Source organism: Meles meles, chromosome 6 (assembly GCF_922984935.1).
Source record: "Meles meles chromosome 6, mMelMel3.1 paternal haplotype, whole genome shotgun sequence".
Taxonomy (NCBI): Eukaryota; Metazoa; Chordata; class Mammalia; order Carnivora; family Mustelidae; genus Meles; species Meles meles.
The window spans coordinates 146,960,460-146,983,462 of record NC_060071.1 but is presented as its reverse complement, the minus strand read 5'-3'; the positions used below and the strand labels follow the sequence as shown (position 1 = coordinate 146,983,462).

The following is a 23,003-nucleotide window of genomic DNA, read 5'->3' as shown; positions in this document are numbered from 1 at the left end:
CAAGGCTTCCTCAGAGGGAGTAGCGGGACCACTAGGTGTCTACACGGCTGGGAAGGGCTCCCTGTCTCTAACACCTCCCTTCGGGTGTTCAGATCTGGGCCACAACTTAAAATGGCCAGGGTGAAGGCCCTGCCTACACTGACAGGCTAACCTTGTTTCCTAACCCTCCTACACACACACACAACTGTGTACACGCCAACCACACAGACTCCTTACATTCCCTCACCTGTTGAGCTCTTTTATGCCTCTGTACCTTCATGCCTTTGTGTATTCTTTATCTCTAAAATGCCCTACACTGACTTTGCTGTGTAGAAAACTCCTATGCATCCTTTAAAACCCTCTGCCAACCAAGCCTCCCCAAAGTGCCAAGCAGACTCATGAGCTCCTTCTGTGGGCCTTTCATGACCCTCCAGGGCAGCTCTCATCGTGTTATATCCTAACTGCCCAATAGCATCTGTGTCCTCCCCTCCACTGTGACTTCAGGGCTCGGGGCAGGGATGAGCCTCATTCTCCATCCCGTGGCCACTAGTCAGCCAGCAGGTATTCAGTAAGTGTTTGAAGGATCCCGATAAATCAGTCTAAACCAAGCAGCTCAAGGACATTGGTGGGAGTGAGCAGGTGATGAAAAGTGACTTACGTTGGGCCCTGCAGGCCCCTGACCCCAGGAGAGGAATGGACACTCACCGCATGTGGCCTCAAGTTGAGCCGTTTCCAGTGAAACCCTAGTGCTTAGGGGTGGGGAGCCTGCTCCATACAGACCACACCACAAAGCTCAGCCCCTTCCAGACAGATGGGAAAACTGAGGCCCAGATAACGAGAGCACCAAATATGGGGGACTCACAAGGGCCACTTGGGCCTTCTCCCCAAAGGGAAGGTCTGTGAAACCGCCCCTCAGGCAACTCAGAGAGGAGGATGGCACCATCCATCTGGGGCTGTGTGGGAGGGCGAGGATGAGGCCCAGCACAGCGAGGAGTAGACCTCTCCCTGAAACTCCTGGAACTGTCTGGGGGTCCTGCCTGAGGCACCTTTTCTGGGTCCAGTCAGAAGCATAACATACCCCCAAAGGCAGCCCTCCTAAGTGTGACTGCTCAGTGCAGCCTGAATTGCTGACCAGGGTGCAGGGAGGCAGGCCAGGGGCCTCAGGCCTGGGGAGAGGGGGACATGAAGGGGATCCCTAGAGAGAAGCAGCCACCTGAGTCTCACTCTCCAGGAACGCCACCAACCACCCCTGGACAGGTCCTGAGCTGCCACATTCCTCTGTCCCTAGGGGTATCTACCGGCCAGGTTTCTGGGCCTCACAGACACTCGGACAGCTGCTGGGTCCCTGGGGCTGGGATTCCCACTGTGGCATCTCCGGAGGTCCCATTTTCAGGTCTCCCCCCACATTCTGAGCATCCGTACTTCCTAGGCAATAATTAACTCACTTCTCTTTTATAAAAGTTAATTGAAGACACGGGGGAGTGTACATCGGAGTCTCTGATCAGCCAGGGCCAGGTTCTCACACTGGGTTTGGCCCATCCTCAGTCACAAGGGCAGACACCCCACATCACGGTCAGGTAAACAGCCTGGCAAGGCCACAGACACAATCCCCACTCAGCTTCCAGCAACATGGGAGACAACTCAGAACGACGATTTCCACGACCTCGTGGGCGCACAACCCTGTGCCAACCATTGTCTGAGAACACCAGGATGGACGTGGCACTAAGTGAACACCTACTGTGTGCCACGCACGTTACCACGTGCTTTACGTGTGACTTCACTCCATCCTCGGAACCAGAGCTTTGGGGTTACTGGCCCCACCGTGCTGCGAAGACGCCCAGACTCAGAGAAAGGAAGCGGCCTGCCCAGGCTCACACAGCTGGTGGAGGCGGGGCCAGCAGGACACCAATCCGCAGCGCGCACCGCAGCCTGGCCCCTCCCTACTACGCATGACAGGCTGCCCAGCCAGGGGCACAGAGTAGCTGCTCAATTAGTGCCTGCCGAATCTGAAACGAATCTGAACATACCCACAGAGAAGCCGTCACGTCGGAGACTGTGAAATTTTAAATTACGGATACAGAACACTAGGGAAGAAAAGCAGAAAAAAGACAATTACATATGTATCCACCTTACTGATCCTCTCAAGTGAAAAATTGGTTTTCCTCACTTTACAATGGAGCCACGAATTAAATGGGTTCTAACAATACAGCCACCCGCCAAGGGCAGCCCAGCCCTGCAGAGTGTGGGCTCCTGTGCTATGCATGGCCTATAAGCACCTCTTCTCGGCATCGCCAGTGCTCAAGCAGCAAGGAGAGGCAGTGCACACAGGCTTAGGCCTACTCTGGACAAGAGATGGAGGCTGTAGAAATGCCCCGCCCAACCCCAAACACCAGGTCCTGCCCAGTCCTGATGATCCAACCAGGGCACTGGTTGAGGGGAGGAGGTAATCTATCTCTCCAGTAAGTCACAGGAACCAACAAAGGCCACTGTGCAGTACAATGGCTCTGGGCTGGGCTACAGAGAATGCACCATGCCCAGCACGCCTCTCTCCGACCATCACCCCTGCCCCTGCTTCTCACCATCCAAAGCCAAAGCGGATCTCATACCACCAGGCCTCTGGAAGAAGGAGCAGAAGAGGCCAGCTCTACCTCCCAGGCAGCCAGTCCCTGGGCAGGAAAGGATGAAGAGGGGAAGGGCAGGACCTTCTCCCAGGTGCAAGTACACAGAACCACAGTACGGTGGAGAGGAGCGTGACTGACCCAGGGATCCCCTGGGTAGGGCCAGGGCATGGCAGCCCCGGGGGATGCTGGGAGCACTGGGCCCAGAGGCAGGGGCACTTTGGGCAGGCCACTCCTTGTCTGCAACTCTCATCCAGGGACAAGCATCCTGCTGTCTGTGTCATTCACAGGGCTACACACTCTGCATCACTACTATTGTGCAAAGTCCCCGTGGGCCACTTAGGGAAGGTGCATGGGAGAGTCCTACACTGACAGCTATCAGAGACTCGGGGCCCAGCAATCTCTCCCCAGACGGAAAGGCACCTTCTCTGAGAAGTACCTCCTGGTCTGCCCTCAGAACCACTCACGTAGCCCCCGGTGGGGGCCCCACTTCCCAGTGCTGGTAGTCCAGGAGAGCTCAGGTCCCCGCTCTGGCATCTCAAGGACACCTCTACTGATTTCCAATCCTTCTGTCCCCCCTGACTCTACATCCCGAATTCTACAGCCATCAGGCTGCGATCCATGCTGGCCGCCGATGTGAGGCCTGAGGCCAGGGTGACTGGCTGATGCCAACAGCTGAGGAAGGTGAGCCAGAGCACAGAGGACACTGTACCCTGGGCCCAGGTCTGTAGCCAAGACAGGGGCCCCAGAAAGAAGCAGTCCTCGCTGCGCTTGCCCTCAGGTCTACCTCCTTCTGCCTCATGTAGGTGGCAGTCCCTCTTCCAGCACCCCCTGCTCCCTCAGCCACCCCACTTCCTCCCACCCCCTCGCCCATCCACCCCTCTGCCCCTGCTCTGCTGAGGTTGGCGGGGTGCGCATGGATAAGCCACACTGAGGCTAAAACAAACTCATGCGCCAAGCCCGTCCTTCACGACGAACAGCTCATTGCTCCTGCGAGGGAGGGGGCAGTGGTAGCCAGGACCTAAAACCATGCATACCCCTTAATCAATTCTGCATCTAGGGGGTTACACAGAGATGTTTGCCTTCGTGTTGTAATAAAGGAAACACTGGTATGATAAATACCCAATTATGGAGGACCGGTTAAATACATTATCGTATACTGGGTAATTATTAAAAATTATGTCATCCAAAAACTTTTTAACAATATGGGAAACGCTAATGCTATCATATTAAGCTGGGAGAAAATCACATAAAAATGTAAATATGCACATAAAAACCCCAGAAAGAGGGAGACCAGCTGTCAGTGGCGGTTGCGGCCGGGTTGGGAGAGAGTGAGTGATTCTTTCCGTCACAGTTTTCCGCTTCCCAAGGAGCCTACGAAGAGCCTATCGCTTTTGCAGTCAGAAGGAGTATCTAGGGGATGAGCCCCCTTCCGCTCTCCAGGCAGGGGCACACGTGTGTCTCCGGGTCACATGGACCCTCCCTCAGCTGAGAGGGCCCTTCCCCTGACCTTGCGGCCCAAGATCCAGCTCTCGGCCCGAGATCTCCAGTTGCTCCTTTGCAGACTGATTCCTCTCCTCCACCTTCTTTGGGAAATAATTTACCTCCTCTTTTTTACTAAGTGTTAGACCAACTCCTAGCAAACAAGTCATACAGTCTGGGAAGGTGTGAAATCCTCTGCTGCCACCATGCCCACGCCAGGGCTGTGAGCTGGCGGCTGCAGGGAGGGCGTGGGGCAGGCCCCGTGCTGGGACCAAGGCCACCCATGGAGACAGGCCAGGCTGTGCAGAGGCGCCCGCGCCTGGCCAGGAGGCTTGGACCTGCCCTGTGGGTGCTGCAAGGTCAGGAGGCGCTCCACGTAAAAGGGGATACACTCCGGTCTGCACTGCCGGAAGGTGACGCTGCTGCAGGGCGGAAGACAGAAGAGGGTGGGCACGGAGCGGCACTGATGGCCCCAGGAGACGGAGTGAGGAACAGTCCTGGGGTGAGGCTGGGGGACAGAGAGGGAGTGGATTTCATCAGGTTGGGCAGCAGACAGAGGGGAAGGGACAGGACCACCCCTGGCTCATGTGGCACCCTGGTGCAGATTAGAAAAAGACACCCCTTCAGGTGGAGACCGCCCCACACCCAGGGCATGACTTGGCCAGCAGAGCATGGGCTGGATTCCAGCCCCAGCCACTCCTCAGCTAGGAGCCTGTGTGCAGTGAACAACCTGCTCGACCTTACACGCTGGCCCCAGGAGAGGAAAGCACAGGTACCAAGGCGGTGGGAGGAGAGCAACCCTAAACCTGCTACTGAGGTTTCTGGCTTGGTCTGGCAACTAGGTGGATCAAGGTGCCAACAGCTGGGCGTGAGGTATTTCCTGTAGCTTCTTTGAATCCTGTAAATCAAGAAGAAGTCCTACACATGGCAGGTGTTCAGCAAATGTTCAATGAATAAATGAATGAGGCAAGATAGATAATCAGACCTTTTTAAAGAAAACGTTTAAGTCAAAGACTATAATTAAAAACTGAGAAATGTGCTTGGTGTAGACACGGCACACAGAAGGTGAGAAGAGACACGTGCCCTGTCTTTCCTCTCTGAGCACAAAATAATGAGTGGACCACTCGGCGCAGCCTAATCACGGGATACGTGGCGGCCTCCTCTCAACACATCCTACCTCCTTTCTCGGCCTTCACACCAGGCCTGCTAACAAGCACCAGGCAGTCTTCCTTGAGGGCAGTTTGGCCAGGCTGTGGCTGCCAGGACAGTCTGTCCACTGACAGGGCACAAAGAAGATCCATGTGCTTATTAAAACCCTACAGCCCTCAAGGGCACCCGGGGGTCTATTTGCTGGGGCATGGGTTTGGGTTACAGGAACCTTCTTAAAGTCATAAAATCTTTGTGGATTTAAGTCGCAGATTCACAGTAATCTGTTCCAGAAATACTGCCTAAGCCACTGACCCTGTGCCAACACACAGGAGGTCTGGAGGTGCCAAGCTGGACAAGACCGCCGTGTCCCCCAGGCCTCACGCGGCTCACAGGCCGGTCGGGGGACGGCACTGATAGGCAGCTGGAACTCAGACTGAGGGAGAGAGGGGGCATCCCTACCAGTGGGGTCTGGGATCAGCTCCTGGAGAGGACACATGGTGGAGACTTCAGGACAGGCGGCATCCAGTCAGTAAAAGAGGGGAAAGCCAAGGCCAAGAGAAAAATACGCTCAAAATCCACGTGGGGCCAAGTTGGAGAGCAAGCCCACTGCAGCCTGTTCACCCACTGATCACAACTAAAACTCTGGGTAAAACACAAAAAGCAACTCCCTGAAGACTCTCACGGAGACGAGAAGAGAGGTAAGGACGTGATGTAGCCGGCTCAGACGTAAGCTGCTATTCTTCATCTCTTTCTCTTATTTTCTCTAACAGCTTTGACCTGAGAGCATGCTCCCAGTGGAGCTCTGGTGGCAGCTTCAAAATACAAAGAGAAAAAAAAAAAAAAGAAGAAGAAGAAGAACCAAAAAACAGAAAGACACAAATCCACAATACTGGCGGGAAGCTCAGCTCTCCTCTCTCAATAACTAAAACAACAGAGACAACAAATCAGCAAAGACAGAAAAACTGACTGAACAACACCATGAACTAATATGAACACACTGTCATTTACACAATTCTCTACCTCATAGCTAACAACAGCAAAATACACATTTTTCCCAGGAGCGCATGGAACACTCAACAAAACAGACTGTATCATAGGCCACCAATGAATCTTAACAAGTGTTAAAGGACCAAATTCATGCCAAGTATATTTTCTGACCATAACACAGTTACACTCGAAATTAATACCAGAAAGATACCTAGAAAATCTCTACACATTTTGAAACTAAATAATATACTTCTAAATACCCCACAGGTCAAAGAGAAGTAAACATAAACTTATAAACTATTTTTAATCAAACAGAAATTAAATACAGCATATCGAGATTTGTGGGATGCATGCTAAGAGGGAAATGGGCAGCATTAAAATGCTTATTATACTAAAAAAAAACTTCCTATCAGTCATCTAATTTGCCACCTTAAGAAATTAGGGACAGAGAATATTAAACCCAAAGCAAGGAGAAGAAAATAAAAATAAGAGCAGAAATTAATGAAGTTGAAAGGGAGAGAAACAGCACAGAAAAACAATGCTTCATTGAAATGATCAATAAATCTCTAGTTGACTGATTAAGAAAAAAGGGAAAAGAAGAAAACCCAAATGCCAATATGAGGAATGAAAAAGGAGACAGAACCTAATAACAAATGACAGAACCTCAAGGATAATAAAGGTGCAACTACTGTGGAAACAGCCTGGCAGAGTCTTAGAAGGTCACCAGTAGAGCTACGCTACAACCTGGTGATCTCAGTCCTAGGTAGGACCAAGAGAAACGAAAACATATGTACACACACAAACTTGTAAATGAACGTCTGTAACAACAACACATAATAGCCCAAACATGGCAACACCACAAATGTCCATTGTCTTGTGAATGGGTGAACACAACGTGGTGAGGCACGCGATGGAATAGTACTGAGCCATGAAAAAGGAATGGCCTCCTGGCTTCTGCAAGGACGTGGATGAATCTTGAAAACATTGATGCTAAACAGAAGACAACACGTTGCAGGATTATGTTCGCACAAACTGTCCAGAATGGGCAAATGCTCAGAGACAGCAAAAGCAGTGGTTGGCCAGGGCTGGGGGGTGTAGGAGGCGGAGGGGACAGGGGATGAGAAGTGACCTCTGAAGGGCACAGGGCTTCTTTCTGAGGTGATGAAAGCATTCGAAACTGACTGGGGTGATAGTTGTAGAACTCCATGAATATACTAAAAACTAATGAATTGTACACTTTAAATGAGTGGGTTGTATGGTATGTGAACTACATCTCAATGAAGCTGTTACCAAAAAATGTAGTAAGTATTTAAAGCATAGTAAGATAAAAATAGATAGGGCATCAAACCCATGATTTCTTTGGATGCCATAGTTACAGCAAGCTAAAAAACGTTTTCAAGTAAAACAAATCATGAGTCAATTTCAATAAAAATATGAAGATTTCAAAAATCTCAAGAAGTGGTGCTCAGTGTAACAGATTATTTTAGTGGCAAAATGCATTATAAAGGACTCACAAGTTAGAATTATATAAATATTATATTTATATACGCATTACAGGTCCAGAATCAACACTTTCTATTTTCTGGTATATCTTATTGCATTTTTAAGGGCAGAAGTCATCAAAGGGGTGTTAACAGTCTCAGGCCATCCCTCCTGAGTCCCATGGGTCTCCTGTTGCCACCCACCAAGCTCCAGTCACATGTCAGGTTTTAGGGAGGAGTGTGGCAGCCCCAAGAAAGGGCAGCAGAGTGGAGCTGAAGAGAAAGGGCAGGCTGGGTGGCAGGTCTCTAAGTTCCGGATTCTGGGAACCATTCCCCCAGCTCTACCCAAAACTTTGGAGGACCCAGGAGACATACAGAGACCCCCCCAGCCACCTGTGACAGCAGCCAGCGAGGTGGAAAGATCCATCACACATCGAAGAAACGTACGCCTTCAAGGGGGTTTCCACAGTGCCGCCTTCCACACTGGTTGCTCCTAGGGAGCTAGGACTAACTGGATTTTGTCACACCACATGCCTGGGGTCTGCTGGGGGCCCATAACATTTTTATGACATCAATAAACAAAATGTGCAATTAGGGGGAGGGAAAATTTAGAGTAAGCCCTGGGTTCAGATCCATGCCCCACAGCGGCTCCAGCCCCTGGGCCGACTGCTACCCCCTTCAGAACAGCTTCCTCACCTACACCCTGGGGGCAGAAAGGCTGCACTCACAGACGTGCTGGGCTATGCTTTCAGGCCCGAGGCAGCAGGACCCACCACAGCCCACCACGGGCGCAGAGCTGCACGCAGCCGGGCTGAGTGAACAAAGCACACGGCACTCGCTGCCCAGGTGCTGTCCTTACACACAAGACTCAAGTTTCACTCACGCTGTGAACAGGAAGCTCTGCCAGGCTGTGGAAGTCAAGCCACCTGGCTCAAGGTCTTGCCGCACTAGTAGCGGGCCATATGCGAGCTGAATGCTGGGCTGAACCTTTCTGAGCCTGGGTGCCCGGCCAGTGGACCGGGCAGACGGCCGCCCCGGACGGCTGGGTACTGGAGGAGCTGGCAGGGATCAGTACCCACTGCTGGCAGAGGCCAGGGAGCACCCCAGCCCCACCCCCACTCAACAGACGGGGCACCAGCAGTGCAGAAAGGATGGGCAGCCACCAAAGTCACAAGGAGTGCAGTGGCCCACGCTCCTCCCTGCACCGGGTTCTCCAGGCCCTTCCCCAACTCTTCATCTCTGCACACAAAGTTTGGTTTGAGGCAAAACTTAGAACTGCAGAAAACACAATGAGTCCAAATAAAAAGTCTTTTTACTATAAAGCCGATGAAAGAGACAAATGGAAAGTAATCAAAACCTCATTAGGGCAAATAAGCAACCTGCCCGCAAAGCCATGAAAACTGATGGTACCGAGCCTGTCGCACAGCTGCCGTCGGGGGAGTGCACACTGCAGGGCAGAGACCCTACACGATGCCCCTCGAGACGCTCACCCAGGCCCCTAGACCGTGGCCCCCAGGTCACATTAGAATCACCAGGAGAGCTTCTGAACCTCACGCCTTGGCTGCCTCTGGACAGGGTGGGTGCTGGGCCAACAGTGATCGCTGATGCCCCCACGGTGCCTCCGGCCACGGCATCAGCCCAGGTCAGCAGCTGGCGGCGGCTCTACCTGCCCACAGCATCCCCGCTCGCCCACGGTAGAAGCGTCAAATGACCAGATTAATGAGTGGTGGCTCAGCTTCTGCTTCCTGGATGGGCTCACTAGATGGGATTTCTCAAAGTTGGTGTTGGTCAGGGCTGTTATTCATGCACTGGTACCCCACACCCTCCCACCCAGGGTCTACTATCAGGTCGACACGTTGCTAGGTGTGGGGAATAGCACAGCAAATGAAGCACGATCGCTGTCCTCAGGGAGCTCCCCATTCCGCTGGGAAACTACACACACGAGGGAGAGGCTGTGGTGAGAGACCAAGGTGAGTGTCCAAGAAGTCAGGAAGGAGAGCCCGCAGCTTCCCCCACTGTCCCCGGCATGTCAGGACACACACTGGCTGAGGGGCTGGAACAAAGCTCCAGGAGAAGGTCAAGGAACTAACACAAAATCTGGAAGTCAAGACGGCCCTTCACAAGCTTTATAAAAGAGAAAGAAGAAAATGTAGAACAAGCATTAAATATTGATGATTCGTGTCAAATCAGTACTACAGCAAAAGTGAGCCTGTCAGAGCCACGTAGTCATGAGAATTTATCCCGGAACTGGTGGGGGTCAGTGTTCTGGAGACCTAAACAGGGCTACGAATGCATTTGCAACTCTCCCGCGAGCCAAGCAGAACCCCAGTTCTGCCCACAGAAGGGACGAGGAAACAGGGCAGAAGCCCGGATCCTAGGTCAGGAGCCACATGACTTAGGTTTGCCAGAGCTTTTCTAATTTCCAGGGCTCGATCCTGCTCAAGTGAGAGGTAATTTGCTGAGGCTGGGACTCCATAACTTAATTTTACAAAAAGGGTGATTCACTAACTGTGCAGTATGGTTCTGAAGCGTCTGTAGTTTCCTCACAAATTTGATTCGTGATACAAGGATGAATTTAATACCTATGTTAACTTGGCTCAAACTACATAGTCATCTTAAAGTGAATTTTGAAGTAACTGCAAAGTAACTGTCCTGAGCATTTCCCGCAGGCCCTGGAGAGCTGGGAACCTGTCTGACATCTCTGTGGGTCCACGACCCTCGGTCCCTGCTGCTCACAGAGCCAGGGACCCGTGAGGCTGGAGATAAGGGAGGCCAGTTACTGTCACCTACCAAACACTAGGGAGCACCAGGGCTCAGAGCTGGCCAGCCACTGACCGTCAGGACCACAATGACACACCTCACCTGACGCAGGGTCACCCAAGGTCCCTGCCTCTGTCCTTGCTTCCCAAGTGACCAGTTGCAGCTGACTGCTGCTAGCCTCTACATCCCACTTGTCAGAGGGCCATTCCATCTGTACAGATCCCGGCGTAGCCACTGCCCCCAAGCTGGAGGGGTGGGGGAGTACTGCTTCAGGGCTCCATCATGACCAGAGGGACAGCTGACCCAGGATACTTCCTGAGCACCTGTCTGGCCCAGGCCCTGTGAGAGATGCTGGGGCACTGACATGACCCAACCTGGCCCCCCATGGGCAGCTGTAAATACCTGTCGGCTGAAGGAACCCGTAGTCAAGTAAGAAGGCAAGGAGCTAACACTGAAACAGGTCGTAGACAGTGCAGACCAATCAAGGATGAAAGCCAAGGGAGCTCACATGACAGAAGCAAGTAACCTCTGTGTTCAGAGGCCCTCTGGGTCCTGGCTTCTCAAAGTGCGATCCATGGACCCTTTGCCTCTGCATCTCTTGGGAACTTGTTAAAAATACAAGACTCATGTGCAATGAACTGGATGTCTCCCTCCAAATCTGTATGTTCGTCCTAATCCTCAGTGGGATGGTGTCTGGAGGAGAGGCCTTTGGAAGGTGATAAGGTTTAGATGAGGTCATGAGGGTGTGGCCCCCATGATGGGACTGGCATCCTTCTAAGGGGATGAAAAGATTGGAGCTCTCTCCCTCCACTATGTGAGGACACAGCAAGAAAGAAGCCCTCTGCCAGCCAGGAGAGTCCTCACCAGAACCTGACCATGCTGGCACCCTGATCTCAGGCTCCCAGCCTCCAGAACTTTGCGAAATAGGTGTCTGTTTTTTAAGCCTCTCAGTCTATGGTTATTACGTTCTAGCAGCCCCAACAGACTAAGAAGTCCTCCTCACCGCAGGCCTGCTGACACAGAATCTGCATCCTAACAAGAGCCCCAGGTGCTCGCCGGCACACAGGCAGTGTGCAAAGCATGTAAACATGCTTTACATATGGCCTTGTCCTGCCCCTCAACTACACCAACAGGGAAACCACGGCTGAGAGAGACTGTAGTCTACGGGGTTTGCCTACAATCACCCAGCTGCATGTGTGGTACAAGGAGGCCGTGAGCCCAGGTCTCCTGTAGCTCAGGCCAGCAGCACTGGAGGGTGGAGGGGCTTCTGGAGAAAGGGACCCTACAGTGACACGAAGTCCAGCCCACGGCCCTCCTGGACTCCAGGCCACACCCACGTTCAAGCACACTGCTGGAGGAAGAAGTCAGAGATCCCGCTGGTGGTATTACGCCAGCTCGAGCATGCGTGCTCAGCCGACTCACACAGAGCACGTCCCGCTGGCCTGCTGGAAATGAAGTCAAGGCATTCTGCCGCGATGAGAGATGTGCTCCAATCTTCCAACCCGAGGCAAAGAGGGATCGTCCAAGAAAAGAAGAGAGGGAAGCCAAACAGCCCATTTGCTCTAATGAATTGGGCTGGCCCCGAGAAGTCCAGAATCCCAACATTCATCATTTGGCTCAGCTTAAGGATCATAAAATCGTGCAATTAGAAAGTAGCTTAAAAGTTATCTGTTCCAACTACTCAGACTCCATTCTCTCCGACGGCGGCGGAGAGGTGGTCTGGCCCCGCAGTCACGCACTGGTGATGGGTCCTATCCCACCACAGCACACTTCCCCTCTGCCCTTGGAGACCTACCCCTTGCCTTCAAAATGCTGATTCACTCTGACCCAGTGATTTGAGTTCTAGGACTTAAGCCAAAGCAAATAAACATCAATATGACAGCACTAGACCACAGACGTGTGTCTTACAGACCCGGGTGGTCTGTTTAGAGATTATAATGATGGACAGAAATTTGACTGAAGAACAGTTCTCTGGAAAAGACCTTCCCTGGGCACAAGGTCTCTGTAAGGATTTCTCTAATACATGGGGAAGAAAGGAGAAAGTGAAACAAGATGAAACCAGAAAGGGAAAGAAACCATAAAAGACTCTTAATCTCAGGAAACAACTGAGGGCTGCTGGAGTGGAGGGGGGTGGGAGGGATACGGTGGCTGAGGGATGGACACTGGGGCGGGTGTGCACTATGGTGAGTGCTGTGAATGGTGTAAGACTGATGATTCACAGACCGCCACCCCTGAAACAATAATACACTATATGTTACTTAGAAAAGAAAAGGAATGCCTCTAATACAGGGAGGCACAGGGGCTCCCACCTTGTCAGCCAGATCGGGAGGCTGAGTCTTGACAATCAATAGAGTGACAATGTCACAGCCAGACCTATCCAACAGCAGGGCCCAGCCAGGTTCTGCAGCCCATGTGGTCTCTATTGTAACTACTCAGCTCTCCCACTGTAGTGTGAAAGCAGCTCCAAACAATACACAAATGAGTCTTTATGGCTATGTTCCAATGAAACTTTACAAAAGCAGACAGCAAGCCAGATTCAGCCCTGGGCTTTAGTTTGCTGACCCTGATCTCCACCTTCACATCTATTCGTTTTAAGTGGCAATAAAAAGAAAAGAAAAGAATTATCCTCAATGTCCAACTTAGGGAAATGGTTTAATAAGTTAAACTGCTTGAACATGACCCATTCAATCCACTTTTATCAAGTGCTGGTTTATGCCAGACTCGGCTCTGAGCACCAGGGATAAGGCAAGAAGGAAGTCAGCTAAGCGCTCTGCATCAAAGGGATGGACTGAAAATTCTTCAAGAGTTTGTGATAACAAGGAAAACCCTTACATTACAGTGCTATGTGAAAAGCAAAATATAAAACTGTGTATAAAAATAAGACCAGGGACGCCTGGGTGACTCTGTCAGTTAGCCGCCGTCTGCCTTCGACTCGGGTCATGATCTCAGGGTCCTGGGATCGAGCCCCACTTCGGGCTCCGAGTTCAGCAGGGAGTGGGCTTCTCCCTCTCCCTCTGCTTGTGTTCCCTCTCTCTCTCTCTCAAATGAAAAAATAGAATCTTAAAAATAAATAAATATATAAATATAAGACCAAAAAACGTTTTAAAAAAGACACACACATTTAAAACGCACACACACACACCCCCCACGGAAAAAGAACAAAGAAAGAAAAGTATTACAATGTTCCTAATGTCTACCTTTGGCTGGCCCCACTATTCTCTTTACTTCTCTCTTTCATTTTTTATGTGATCACGGGTTACTCTTACAATAAAACGGTCCCTCCCGTCATATTTAAAAAGGGAAGCTGGTTCGATTTTTGATTTTACTCTAAGGTCTGTGTCCCGCTTGCCTCCACCTGCAGTCTCTCCACTGTCTCTGAGGGTGGTCCCAAAAAATCAAGCCGCTCAGCCCCAGATGTTCATCCTTAGAGAGGGCTGCAGAGTTCAGCACCAGGGACAGCGCCATATACACTGCAACTCCCGCAGGCTCAAAACGGAACCGCCCCAAGGGAGATCAGGAGGTCACACAGCCTTTGCCTTTCCTCTCTGGTCCTCTGGCTGTGCCCACTTGACACACTCGGCAACACCTGTCAGAGGAAACATAACTGAAGCGGGAGAAGGAGCTGCTCTGCGCCTGCTGATGCAAATGGAACTAGCCCTGTGACCCAGACGGGGAGGAGAGGCATTCGATTGTTGGTAAAGAGGAAATAAAAACAAACATTGCACAGATCCCTTTACCCACATTATTAGCTTGGGAGAGACTCGCAAACATGCCAACACCAGTCGCAGCAACATCTGCTTCTAATTGCTTCTCCCCCAGCTTTTTCAGAGCTGTCAGATGGCGTCTGCCCTGGGAGAAAATCCAATATTTTTAACAAACTCTTAAATCAGATGGCGTCTTTGGTGAGTAATCTCTTACGTGTTCGGTCTTTGAGGCTAAAAACAGTAAGCACACCTTTAAGGGACGTGGCCGTCAGCAGAGGCTCAGTAATCGAAGGTCCCTCTTCAAACAGCATGACTAAGAGTTTCCAACACACGCAGCCCAAATATAAGTGTTCCAGTAATTGTGGTTGTTGTTTTTTTTAATCCATTGTGTCCACTCCTTTATGGATAACTTTTCTCTCTTTTCCAAATATTTTTGAAAAAGAAGTTTCTTTATGAAAGAAAAATATGAGACTTTTTTAAAGAGTACATCTCTCCATGCTTTAATTTTCCCACAAGATACCTATAGGCAAAACTGCATTTTCTTTAAAGAAACTGTTTCTCCTCTTAGGTTCTCAAAGCACCAGCAGTTCCTATTACCAGCCTGTTGGGAAAATATCTTCCTGCAGCAGCCAGCTGAACCTTCAAATCTGGGAAGTCCAAGGTGGGGCAGGAGGCAGTCCTAGAGGGGAAGCCTTCACGGCAGAACCTTTTGGTACTGTAGCAGGCCGGAGCCCTTCGGAGTGGGACCCCAAAGCTCCCTGAATCCCCTGAATCCCAAATGCAGGCGGATATTCTTACAGTCTGTACCTTCTTCTTTCAAAGTTTAGCTTAACATGGGTCTTACAAACTATTCTATATGACTCAAGTTGTTGGGTGCCTCTCTTAGACCAGGGCAGTGCCTCCCAGATCTTGAAAATAAGTCATCCTAAAGTCATGGTGCAACCCCAGAGGTAGCCTGGCCATGCCTCTTCCTCATTACCCCTCCATGAACTCATCCTTAGCCCTGGCTTCTCACTGCTAACCCAAACCAAGACTCACATGATTGAGAGCCTCTCTCCTCAGGGTCAGTCCCCTTGCCCAGAGCCCACGCCCTGCCAGGTCAAGTCGGTCACTGGTCCCCGTACACATTTCATACTCCTACCTTCTACACATATATACTCTGCATGGCTGCCTTCTTCCTTCATCCCTCCACTCAGTCAACCAAGGCTTGTCAAGTGCCTACTAATTGCCAGGCACCATTGTGGGAGCTAGAAGTCAACAGCAAACAAAACAGACAAAAATCCCTCCTCTGGCAGAGCTTATGTTCAAGAAAAGGCAGACAGGCAAATATATAAACATGTAAAATCCACAGTGTGCCAGGTGGTGATAAAGGGTAGGGAGAATAGTGAGGTAGCAAAAGGGACCAGTGAATGCCAGGGGGTGACCATCAGGGTGGTCAGAGAAGTCAGAGAAGGCCTTACTGGAGAGGTGAACCAAACTGTGTAGGACAGTGGGAGGGAGCCTCTACAGAGAAAACAGGAAAAGAGCATTCCAGGTGTTAAGTGCAGCAGGTGCAAAGGCCCTGAGGTAGGAATGTGCTGATGATGTGTTTTAGGAAAGGCAAGGATGCTGGTGGGGCTGGAGGTGGTGAGAAGGAAGTGAGGGAAGATCATGTTGGCCTTATGGGCAGGGACAATGGCCTTTACTGTGAGCAAAACCAGAGCCTGGAGGCTCTGACCAGGAGAGAAGCACATCTGCTGTACACAGTGACAGTTGACTCTGGCTGCTTTGTCGAGAACAAACTGTAAGGAGTGGGGAAAGAGAGATACCGCGCTGGAAACTACTGCAACTATCCCAGCAAGAGTCAACAGCAGCTTAAACCAGAGTCACCACAGAATTTGCTCATGGTTTGGATGTGGGGGTGAGAGGAAGAGCGGAGACAGGGACGATTCTGATGGGTCTGGCCTGAACACCTAGATAGGCAGAGCTGCCATTTTTTAAGTGCATGAAGGCAACAAGAGCAGCGGCTTGGCAAAGGGTGGGTGTGGTGCGGTGAAAACCACTTCTGTCGGACTGATCATGACCCGCTTTTTAGCACCAGAAGGAACATGGTCTCTAAGAAGCCTTCCTCACACCAAGCTGAAAGTGCTCCCCCTCTGAACTGTGGCTGCCCTTCCCTCACTCCCTCCCGAACTCTGTCTCTCCCTCACACACATGCACACACACATGCACATGAACTCACACACATGTGCACACAGGCAAAGACGCACACACACAAAAGCACACACAGTGCAACTCCACACCAGTTATCTGCATCCAACATTATTCCCTCGAGTAACCCAAAAGCTGATTCATTTTACGCCATCTAGAAACATTTGCACACAATAGATGCTCAGTAAATGTGTTCAGTAATAGGTTACATAGAATCGCACCTCTGATGTTTCAATATTCTAACAACTCAAGAGCATTCTTTAAAAACAACTACCTATTATGCTGAGCAGTGATGAAACATGAATGGTAATTAGCCCCTCTCCAGGGTCCTGCACCTAGATGCTGGCCCGCCCCCAGGCATTCACACAGCCATGGCAAGCTCTCCCATGGAGAGGCCGCGGAAGGAAGATGGGCATCACCTTGCCGGTCCTTATATCCCAAGCTTTGACTTCAGGATGGAAGCCTCCACACACAAAAAGGCTGTGGTCTTTCGGATGAAATTTCAAGGTAGTGATCCTAAAGTCACTCTGACCACTGAAGACCTGGGTTCCTACAACACAAAACGGAGAAGAGTGAGTTAAAAAATACTCAATCACAAAATAAATACCTTAAAACTCAGATGCCATCTGACGCAGAGCTATGGGCAGACGCCACCTATCTGGGACCGAGGGGGCCACGAGACTTTCTGGAAGTACAACAGGGGCAGCAGCAACTTCGGCCTCAAGATCGAGCCAGCATCCCTACCCGTGATTAGCTGAACCCCCCAAGGGCTAAGCTAATGGCCGGACGCATGAACGCCGCCACCTTTCCTGCGTTCCGTAAATACTGAGCGTCAGCTCATCTAAATCACACAATGCCATACCCTTGCTCCACAACTGGAAGAAGCCAAGGCTCGGGGAGATTACGTAACATTACCAAAGCTGCACAATTAGTACAGAGATTATTTACCTAGGAGTCTAAAAACGAATAAGCAGGATGCTCCAAAGTGGTCTTTTTAGGATCAGCCGTCTTACAATCATGGCCTTACAACAATCCATGAATGGTTTGCTACAGGGTATGGCAGGGAGGGGGTTTCGTGATACCCTGGGCAACAAATGAGAACATGACACCACAGGGCCCTGAGCGCCAGCACGGACAGAGGGTGTGGCCAACTGCGGTCTCCCTGGTTCAGCAAGATTCAAGACAGTCCTTGCCCTTTACCTGTCTGTCGTGAAACTGCGGTCACACACTCGTGTGCACGTGCAAATGTGTGTACATACACACATACAATGTGGAAAATGTTGGTTTTGTCATCAGGATCTTTTAGAGGTCACCTATATAAACAGGTTGGGCTCAGGGAATGTGGGGAAATGGACCTCTGGCCCTGAGCTCAGGTCTGCTAGGTTCCAAAGCCAGCCCAGGGCACTGGCTGTAGTTCTCATGTGTTCAATTCAATACCACTGAAAATGTATTCAGAAACCAGGCTGGCCTTGGAAGCCATTCTCACCACCAGCGGTCTCAGTTCTGCCTCTGAACATATGCCCAGAGGCCAGGCTACTCCGCACATCCCAGGCATGGAACCTGCTATGCACCACACCCACCAGGAACTTGAGGGTAACATCCCTCAGAGATGTCAGCGAGGCCTCCCCCAGCCCAAGAGGGACAACCGTGATTGCCCTTGGCTCACAGAAACTCCTCCACTAGAGAGGCAGTGGGCAGTTAGAGACACAAGAAGCTGATGCCCAAGAAGAAGACCATTGTGACACCAAGGTCTCAAGCATCATTTCCTCTTCTAGGAACCCAGAAACCGTGTTTGCTCATTCATTTCAGAAAGCACTTCCAGCTGCCCTGCTTTGTGTTCAGGACCCCCACACAGCGCTCTACCAGCTCACCAGGTAAGGAAATGAAAGTCATCGATTGGTACTCTCGAGTTACAGCAGGAGCCTTTATAAATCCAATCTGCCTAGATCCGTGGTCTCTGCACTCTTCTGACAGCATGTCCCATCAAGGAAAAGCCCTTAAGCACGTAGCTTCAAGAAGTGTTTTTGTTTTTAAGTTACACAGTGTGCTACCGTGCCAATAAATTATGAGCATTAAAATACCAAAAATTTTAAAAAATGAAACAAGGTGGGATCAGGAGAGAGACAAACCATAAGAGACTCTTAAACTCATGAAACAAAGTGAGGGTTGCTGGAGGGTGGGAGGGTTAGGATGACTGGGTTATGGACATTGGGGAGGGTATGTGCTACGGTGAGTGCTGTGAAATGTATAAGCCTGATGATTCACAGACCTGTACCCCTGGGGCAAATAATACATTATATGTTAATTTTATAAATAAGTAAATAAATAAATACCCCAAATAAACTACTTTAAAGGATGAGACAAGGACAAAATAACCAGTATTTTCAAAGATTTTTTTTTTAAGATTTTATTCATTTAATTGACAGAGCGTAGAGAGGCAGACAGAGAGAGAGGAAGGGAAGCAGGATCCCTGCTGAGCAGAGAGCCCGATGCAGGACTCGATCCCAGGACCCTGAGATCATGACCTGAGCTGAAGGCAGCGGCCTAACCCACTGAGCCACCCAGGCGCCCCTCAAAGATATTTTAACATGCCATTTACTAAGGGCACCAACAAAGCCCTTTGAAATCATTAAATCAAATGAGTTATAACATTTTTAGTGAGAGCTACCAAACTGGCTCCACTTCCAGTTGGACGTAGAGAACTTTCAGTGACTCAGTGATTTGAAAGTAGCCCAGTTACAGCTTCAGTTTACTCACTGAGCACTGTCAGAGCCAGCAAAGACTTCCCCCAGCGATGCACAGACCTGGACGGAAGACATTCACCACTGGCATCAAGGGAGACGCTGTCTACTCCTACCCACCCCTGATCCAAAGGACCGTGTGAACATTTTACTACGGAAGCTCCGGCTCCCCTCGGGGCAAAGAAGGTTCCCGTGACTAATCAGAGAGGTTATTACTGCCCTTGCATACTTTTAACAACCAAATTCAAAATCCACCAGAATTTTCACTTAAAGGGTATTAAAGCAGACTGGAAAAACTGCTCCCAAGTTAAGAGTGCAGATTTTAGCATTTTTAATAGGTGACACGTTCACATAGTTTTTAGCAATAAAACTTAGAAAATGATGGAAACAGAAACATCAGTTTTCAAAACATTCTTCCCATAGTGCAAACTTCTTGGAAAGCAGTCACTCTCTTGTTCTCTATTGAAGTGTCACATTTTCCACGATGAATGATTGTGATTTTTTTCCCGACATCTTCCAGGGGCCCACAGTTTGTAGTTACTTGCCATCAGAGAACATTGGGGTTTTGTAAATGAGGATTCTACACTTCTTTAAGCTCAACAAGCCCCTAACTGTTGCTGAAACATGCAGTGCACAAAGATTTCCATGGTCATCCTATGTCACTGCAATGTTGTCAAGAGCCAGCCCCTGCGGGTCCCATCTGTGACGGTGATAGGACTACAAGCAACAGCATAGCTGTCCAACCCAAGGGGAGCAGTTAAGGCAAATATGGGTGTCTGCCTGGTGGAATGCTGAAAAGCTGTTTAAAACTGGAATCACAAACAGTGCTCTTTGGCAAGACAGACATGCCTGATACCTATTCTTGAATTACGTAAGTATTAAGTAGGGATTGGTATGGACAGAGACTGGGAAGAGATTCACCAGCTTGAAGTGAATTGTTCTAGGGGTAGTGAGATAACTTTTTAAATTATACTAATATTGTTGTCATAATGCTGGAGTTTGTTTGTTTTTGTAATAAAGAATTCTTCCCAAAAGGCATCGGAGAGATAAGCAGACTCACAGTAGTCTGGGTCCTGTGTGTCTCTCTCATTAGGTCCACAGACAACCAACTCTCTCAAATAAACAGGAACTGCCCTCCCCAGGAATTAATCTAACTAGAAACCTGGTACTCCTTGAGCTTCCTCTTCTATCCTGAAACTCGTTCCAGCTACAGTTGGTGGTCAGAAACCACCCCTCATGTGCCCAGTTAGCAGCCACCCCCTCCTAGGGAGGATGGAGCCGAGGGCTGCCACCCCAGTCTTCACACGCCCAGGCCAGGACTCAGAGACGCACACACGGAGCTCTCAGGATGGGCCTCAGACCTGCAGCTCAGGCCTCCGGACGCTTGCTCCAGACAAGGAGCTAGGGGACCCACGTGTGGGATGAGGGAAGGGACAACCCTAGATGGAAAAGGAGCACGTAAATGCCACTGTGGCCCCCACACCACGAAGAAGGCCCCAGCAGGCCAGAAATCCGTCTTCCTGACAGAGGCAACCGAGTCCACTGCTGACTCTCGCTGGTTCAGATTCACTGCCAGTCCTTAAGCCCGAAAGGAAAAACAAACCAGCTGCCTAGAGGGAAGTGTTCCTCGTTTCTTGGACCATGGCATACATGCTTATTTCAGAAATGGCGGTGAATTAGCCAATTTTTTCAAAAAGTGCAGTGATACAGTCTTGCCAACAATGGGGAGAAGGGGAGGAAAGCGAAAGCTGAGTTGCTAAAAGATGAGGACCTTTTCTGCTAAAAAAAAAAAAAAATCACGTATTTCTGCATATTATTCTTCAACCTCCCAAAGAGACTGAGAAGAGAATCTATGTCTCTTAAGTACTAAAATGTTCCTGGTTAGAAGACAAACTATGGTTTATGCCTTTTCTCCTAGTTTTGTTTGGAAGAACTGGGTCTTTGCTGTATTTGTTCAAAAGGTCCAAACTAAAAGATTTTAAAATTCTGGGGGCACCTGAATGGCTCAGTTGGTTAAGCATTCGCCTTCAGCTTAAGTCATGATCCTGGGATCGAACCCTGCATGGGGAAAAAATCCCTGCTCAGCGGGAAGCCGTCTTCTCCCTCTCCCACTCCCCTTGTTTATGTTCCCCCTCTCTCGCGCTCTCTCTCAAACAAATAAATAACTAAAATCTTTAATAAGCTTCCAGATCTGCAATGGGAAACATAAAGGGAAGGAGGTCGAGCACAAGACTGTGGCTCAGAAATCAGGACCCAGCCGCCATGGTCCAGCACTGTGCTCGGAGCAGGAGGTGGTACAGCAGAGGGGCTGAGAGCCACACAGACCCAGCCAGGTGCCATCCCAGCCCTGTCGCTTCCAGGGGAGGAACCTTGCAGAGCCTCATACACAGAAGGCTGTCTGGAGGGCGACATGCAACATACACACTACATATTACACAAAGTGTTCCAGAGGACATGGCGGAGAGCAAGCAACAAAAGGGAGCCTCTGATTGAAAGAAATTAAACCCATTGCTGAATTCATCCTTGGTTAGATGAAAAGCTAAAACCAAAGGCTGTAAGTTTTTAACAGCAGGAACCTTGAGAGGAATGATCTGGAGTTTCTGTTTTGAGACCATGAGAACACAATTCCCTGGGCAGCCTTTACGTTCTGTTGTAGAGACATGGACAAAGACCGGAGGTATTTACCAGGGACGATCTCCAACTTGAACACCAGCCACAGTGGAGGTGAAGGTCCCTTCTCGTCACATTTGTTCCCACTCTACCTTTTCACACATCGAGTATCTTGTTTGTCATCTCCTCTCTGGCGAGGCTGCTTTAAGCACAATGGCTAGCTGCTACGCAACCTTTAACCTTGAGACTATCTCTGCTAGTTTACATGTCTGTTACAGAAAGTTCTATTTGTTCACTGTATGCTGCTTACAGGAAATCGAGTTTTAAAATATTTAATCCACTAACACTGGCTTTATTGATCTGGTTATAATGAACTCAACCAGTAGAAGAACCGTTCAGATCCTCTTGGAGTTAGGAAAAATCACGTCTTTCCCTCCTTGAATCAATAATGGTACAAATAAACTATAAATCGTCATTAGGGCAAAAATATGTTTAAAACAGAATGCAGAAACTTAATTTGTTCTCTTGACGCTACTATGACTACCCAAGCTTCCATCACCAGTGTGGCTAAGGTGAGGCAGTTGGTAACACTAGCCGGGGAATTCGTCCGAGTCGCCCCTCTTCCTTTCTCGGGTGGAGAACCAGGGGACCACCCACACGCCTGGAGCAACACTGCCTGTCCACCCTAATGCCTACCTTGGGGAACCCTATCATCATGCAGGGCTCTGGGTCCCCAAAGGGTCCTCCTTTTCCACTCAGCATGCCCGGCCCCCAGCCTAGTTCCCGGCACCCAAGAGACATCTGATCCAGGTCAGATGAAACCCAAGCACGGGTTCCCATGAAAGAGAGGGGAAGCTCATGCCCTCCTCTGCAGGGAGCTGGCACCTGCGACCTCCAGGCCTGCGTGCAGCTTGCACGTGTCATGCCACATCCCACTGTGGTAGGTGTGACTCGTCCATTTCACAGCAGGAGAAATGAAAGCTCAGGGAGGTTGGGCCTCACAAGGCCACACAAGTCAGCACTGCTGGGAGGGAGGCTGGACCCGGAGCCCTGCTCTCTGCACCCTGCCCCGCCTGACTGCAAGCGATTTGTGACCTTTCCTTCTCCTCAGCTCTTTGTTCACGTCCACAGACTCACGCACATGGAGGGGAGACGCTGATGGGGAAAGCTGATGCCGTCGGCTGGTGGTGATTGAGCGTGTGTTCCAGGCAGGCGGCATATGACTCATTTCGCTAAAATCAATATCGTTACGCTCATCCTCTGGGAAGTACTCGGCCGGCTGTAAATCTAACCATCCTGACT

At 50.1% G+C, this 23,003-nt stretch overlaps 1 protein-coding gene across 6 annotated transcripts in view; it reads right to left on the bottom strand.

Moving 5' to 3' along the window:
* The window catches only part of WDR25 (WD repeat domain 25), a 141,745-nt gene that overhangs the window by 24,485 nt on the left and 94,257 nt on the right, over positions 1-23,003 (bottom strand). For all 6 annotated transcript variants that reach the window (XM_046007025.1, XM_046007022.1, XM_046007023.1 and 3 more), the window contains one exon: positions 16,770-16,900. In XM_046007025.1, coding sequence (XP_045862981.1) covers positions 16,770-16,900 — 131 coding nt within the window. The remainder of the gene's footprint in view (positions 1-16,769; positions 16,901-23,003) is intronic.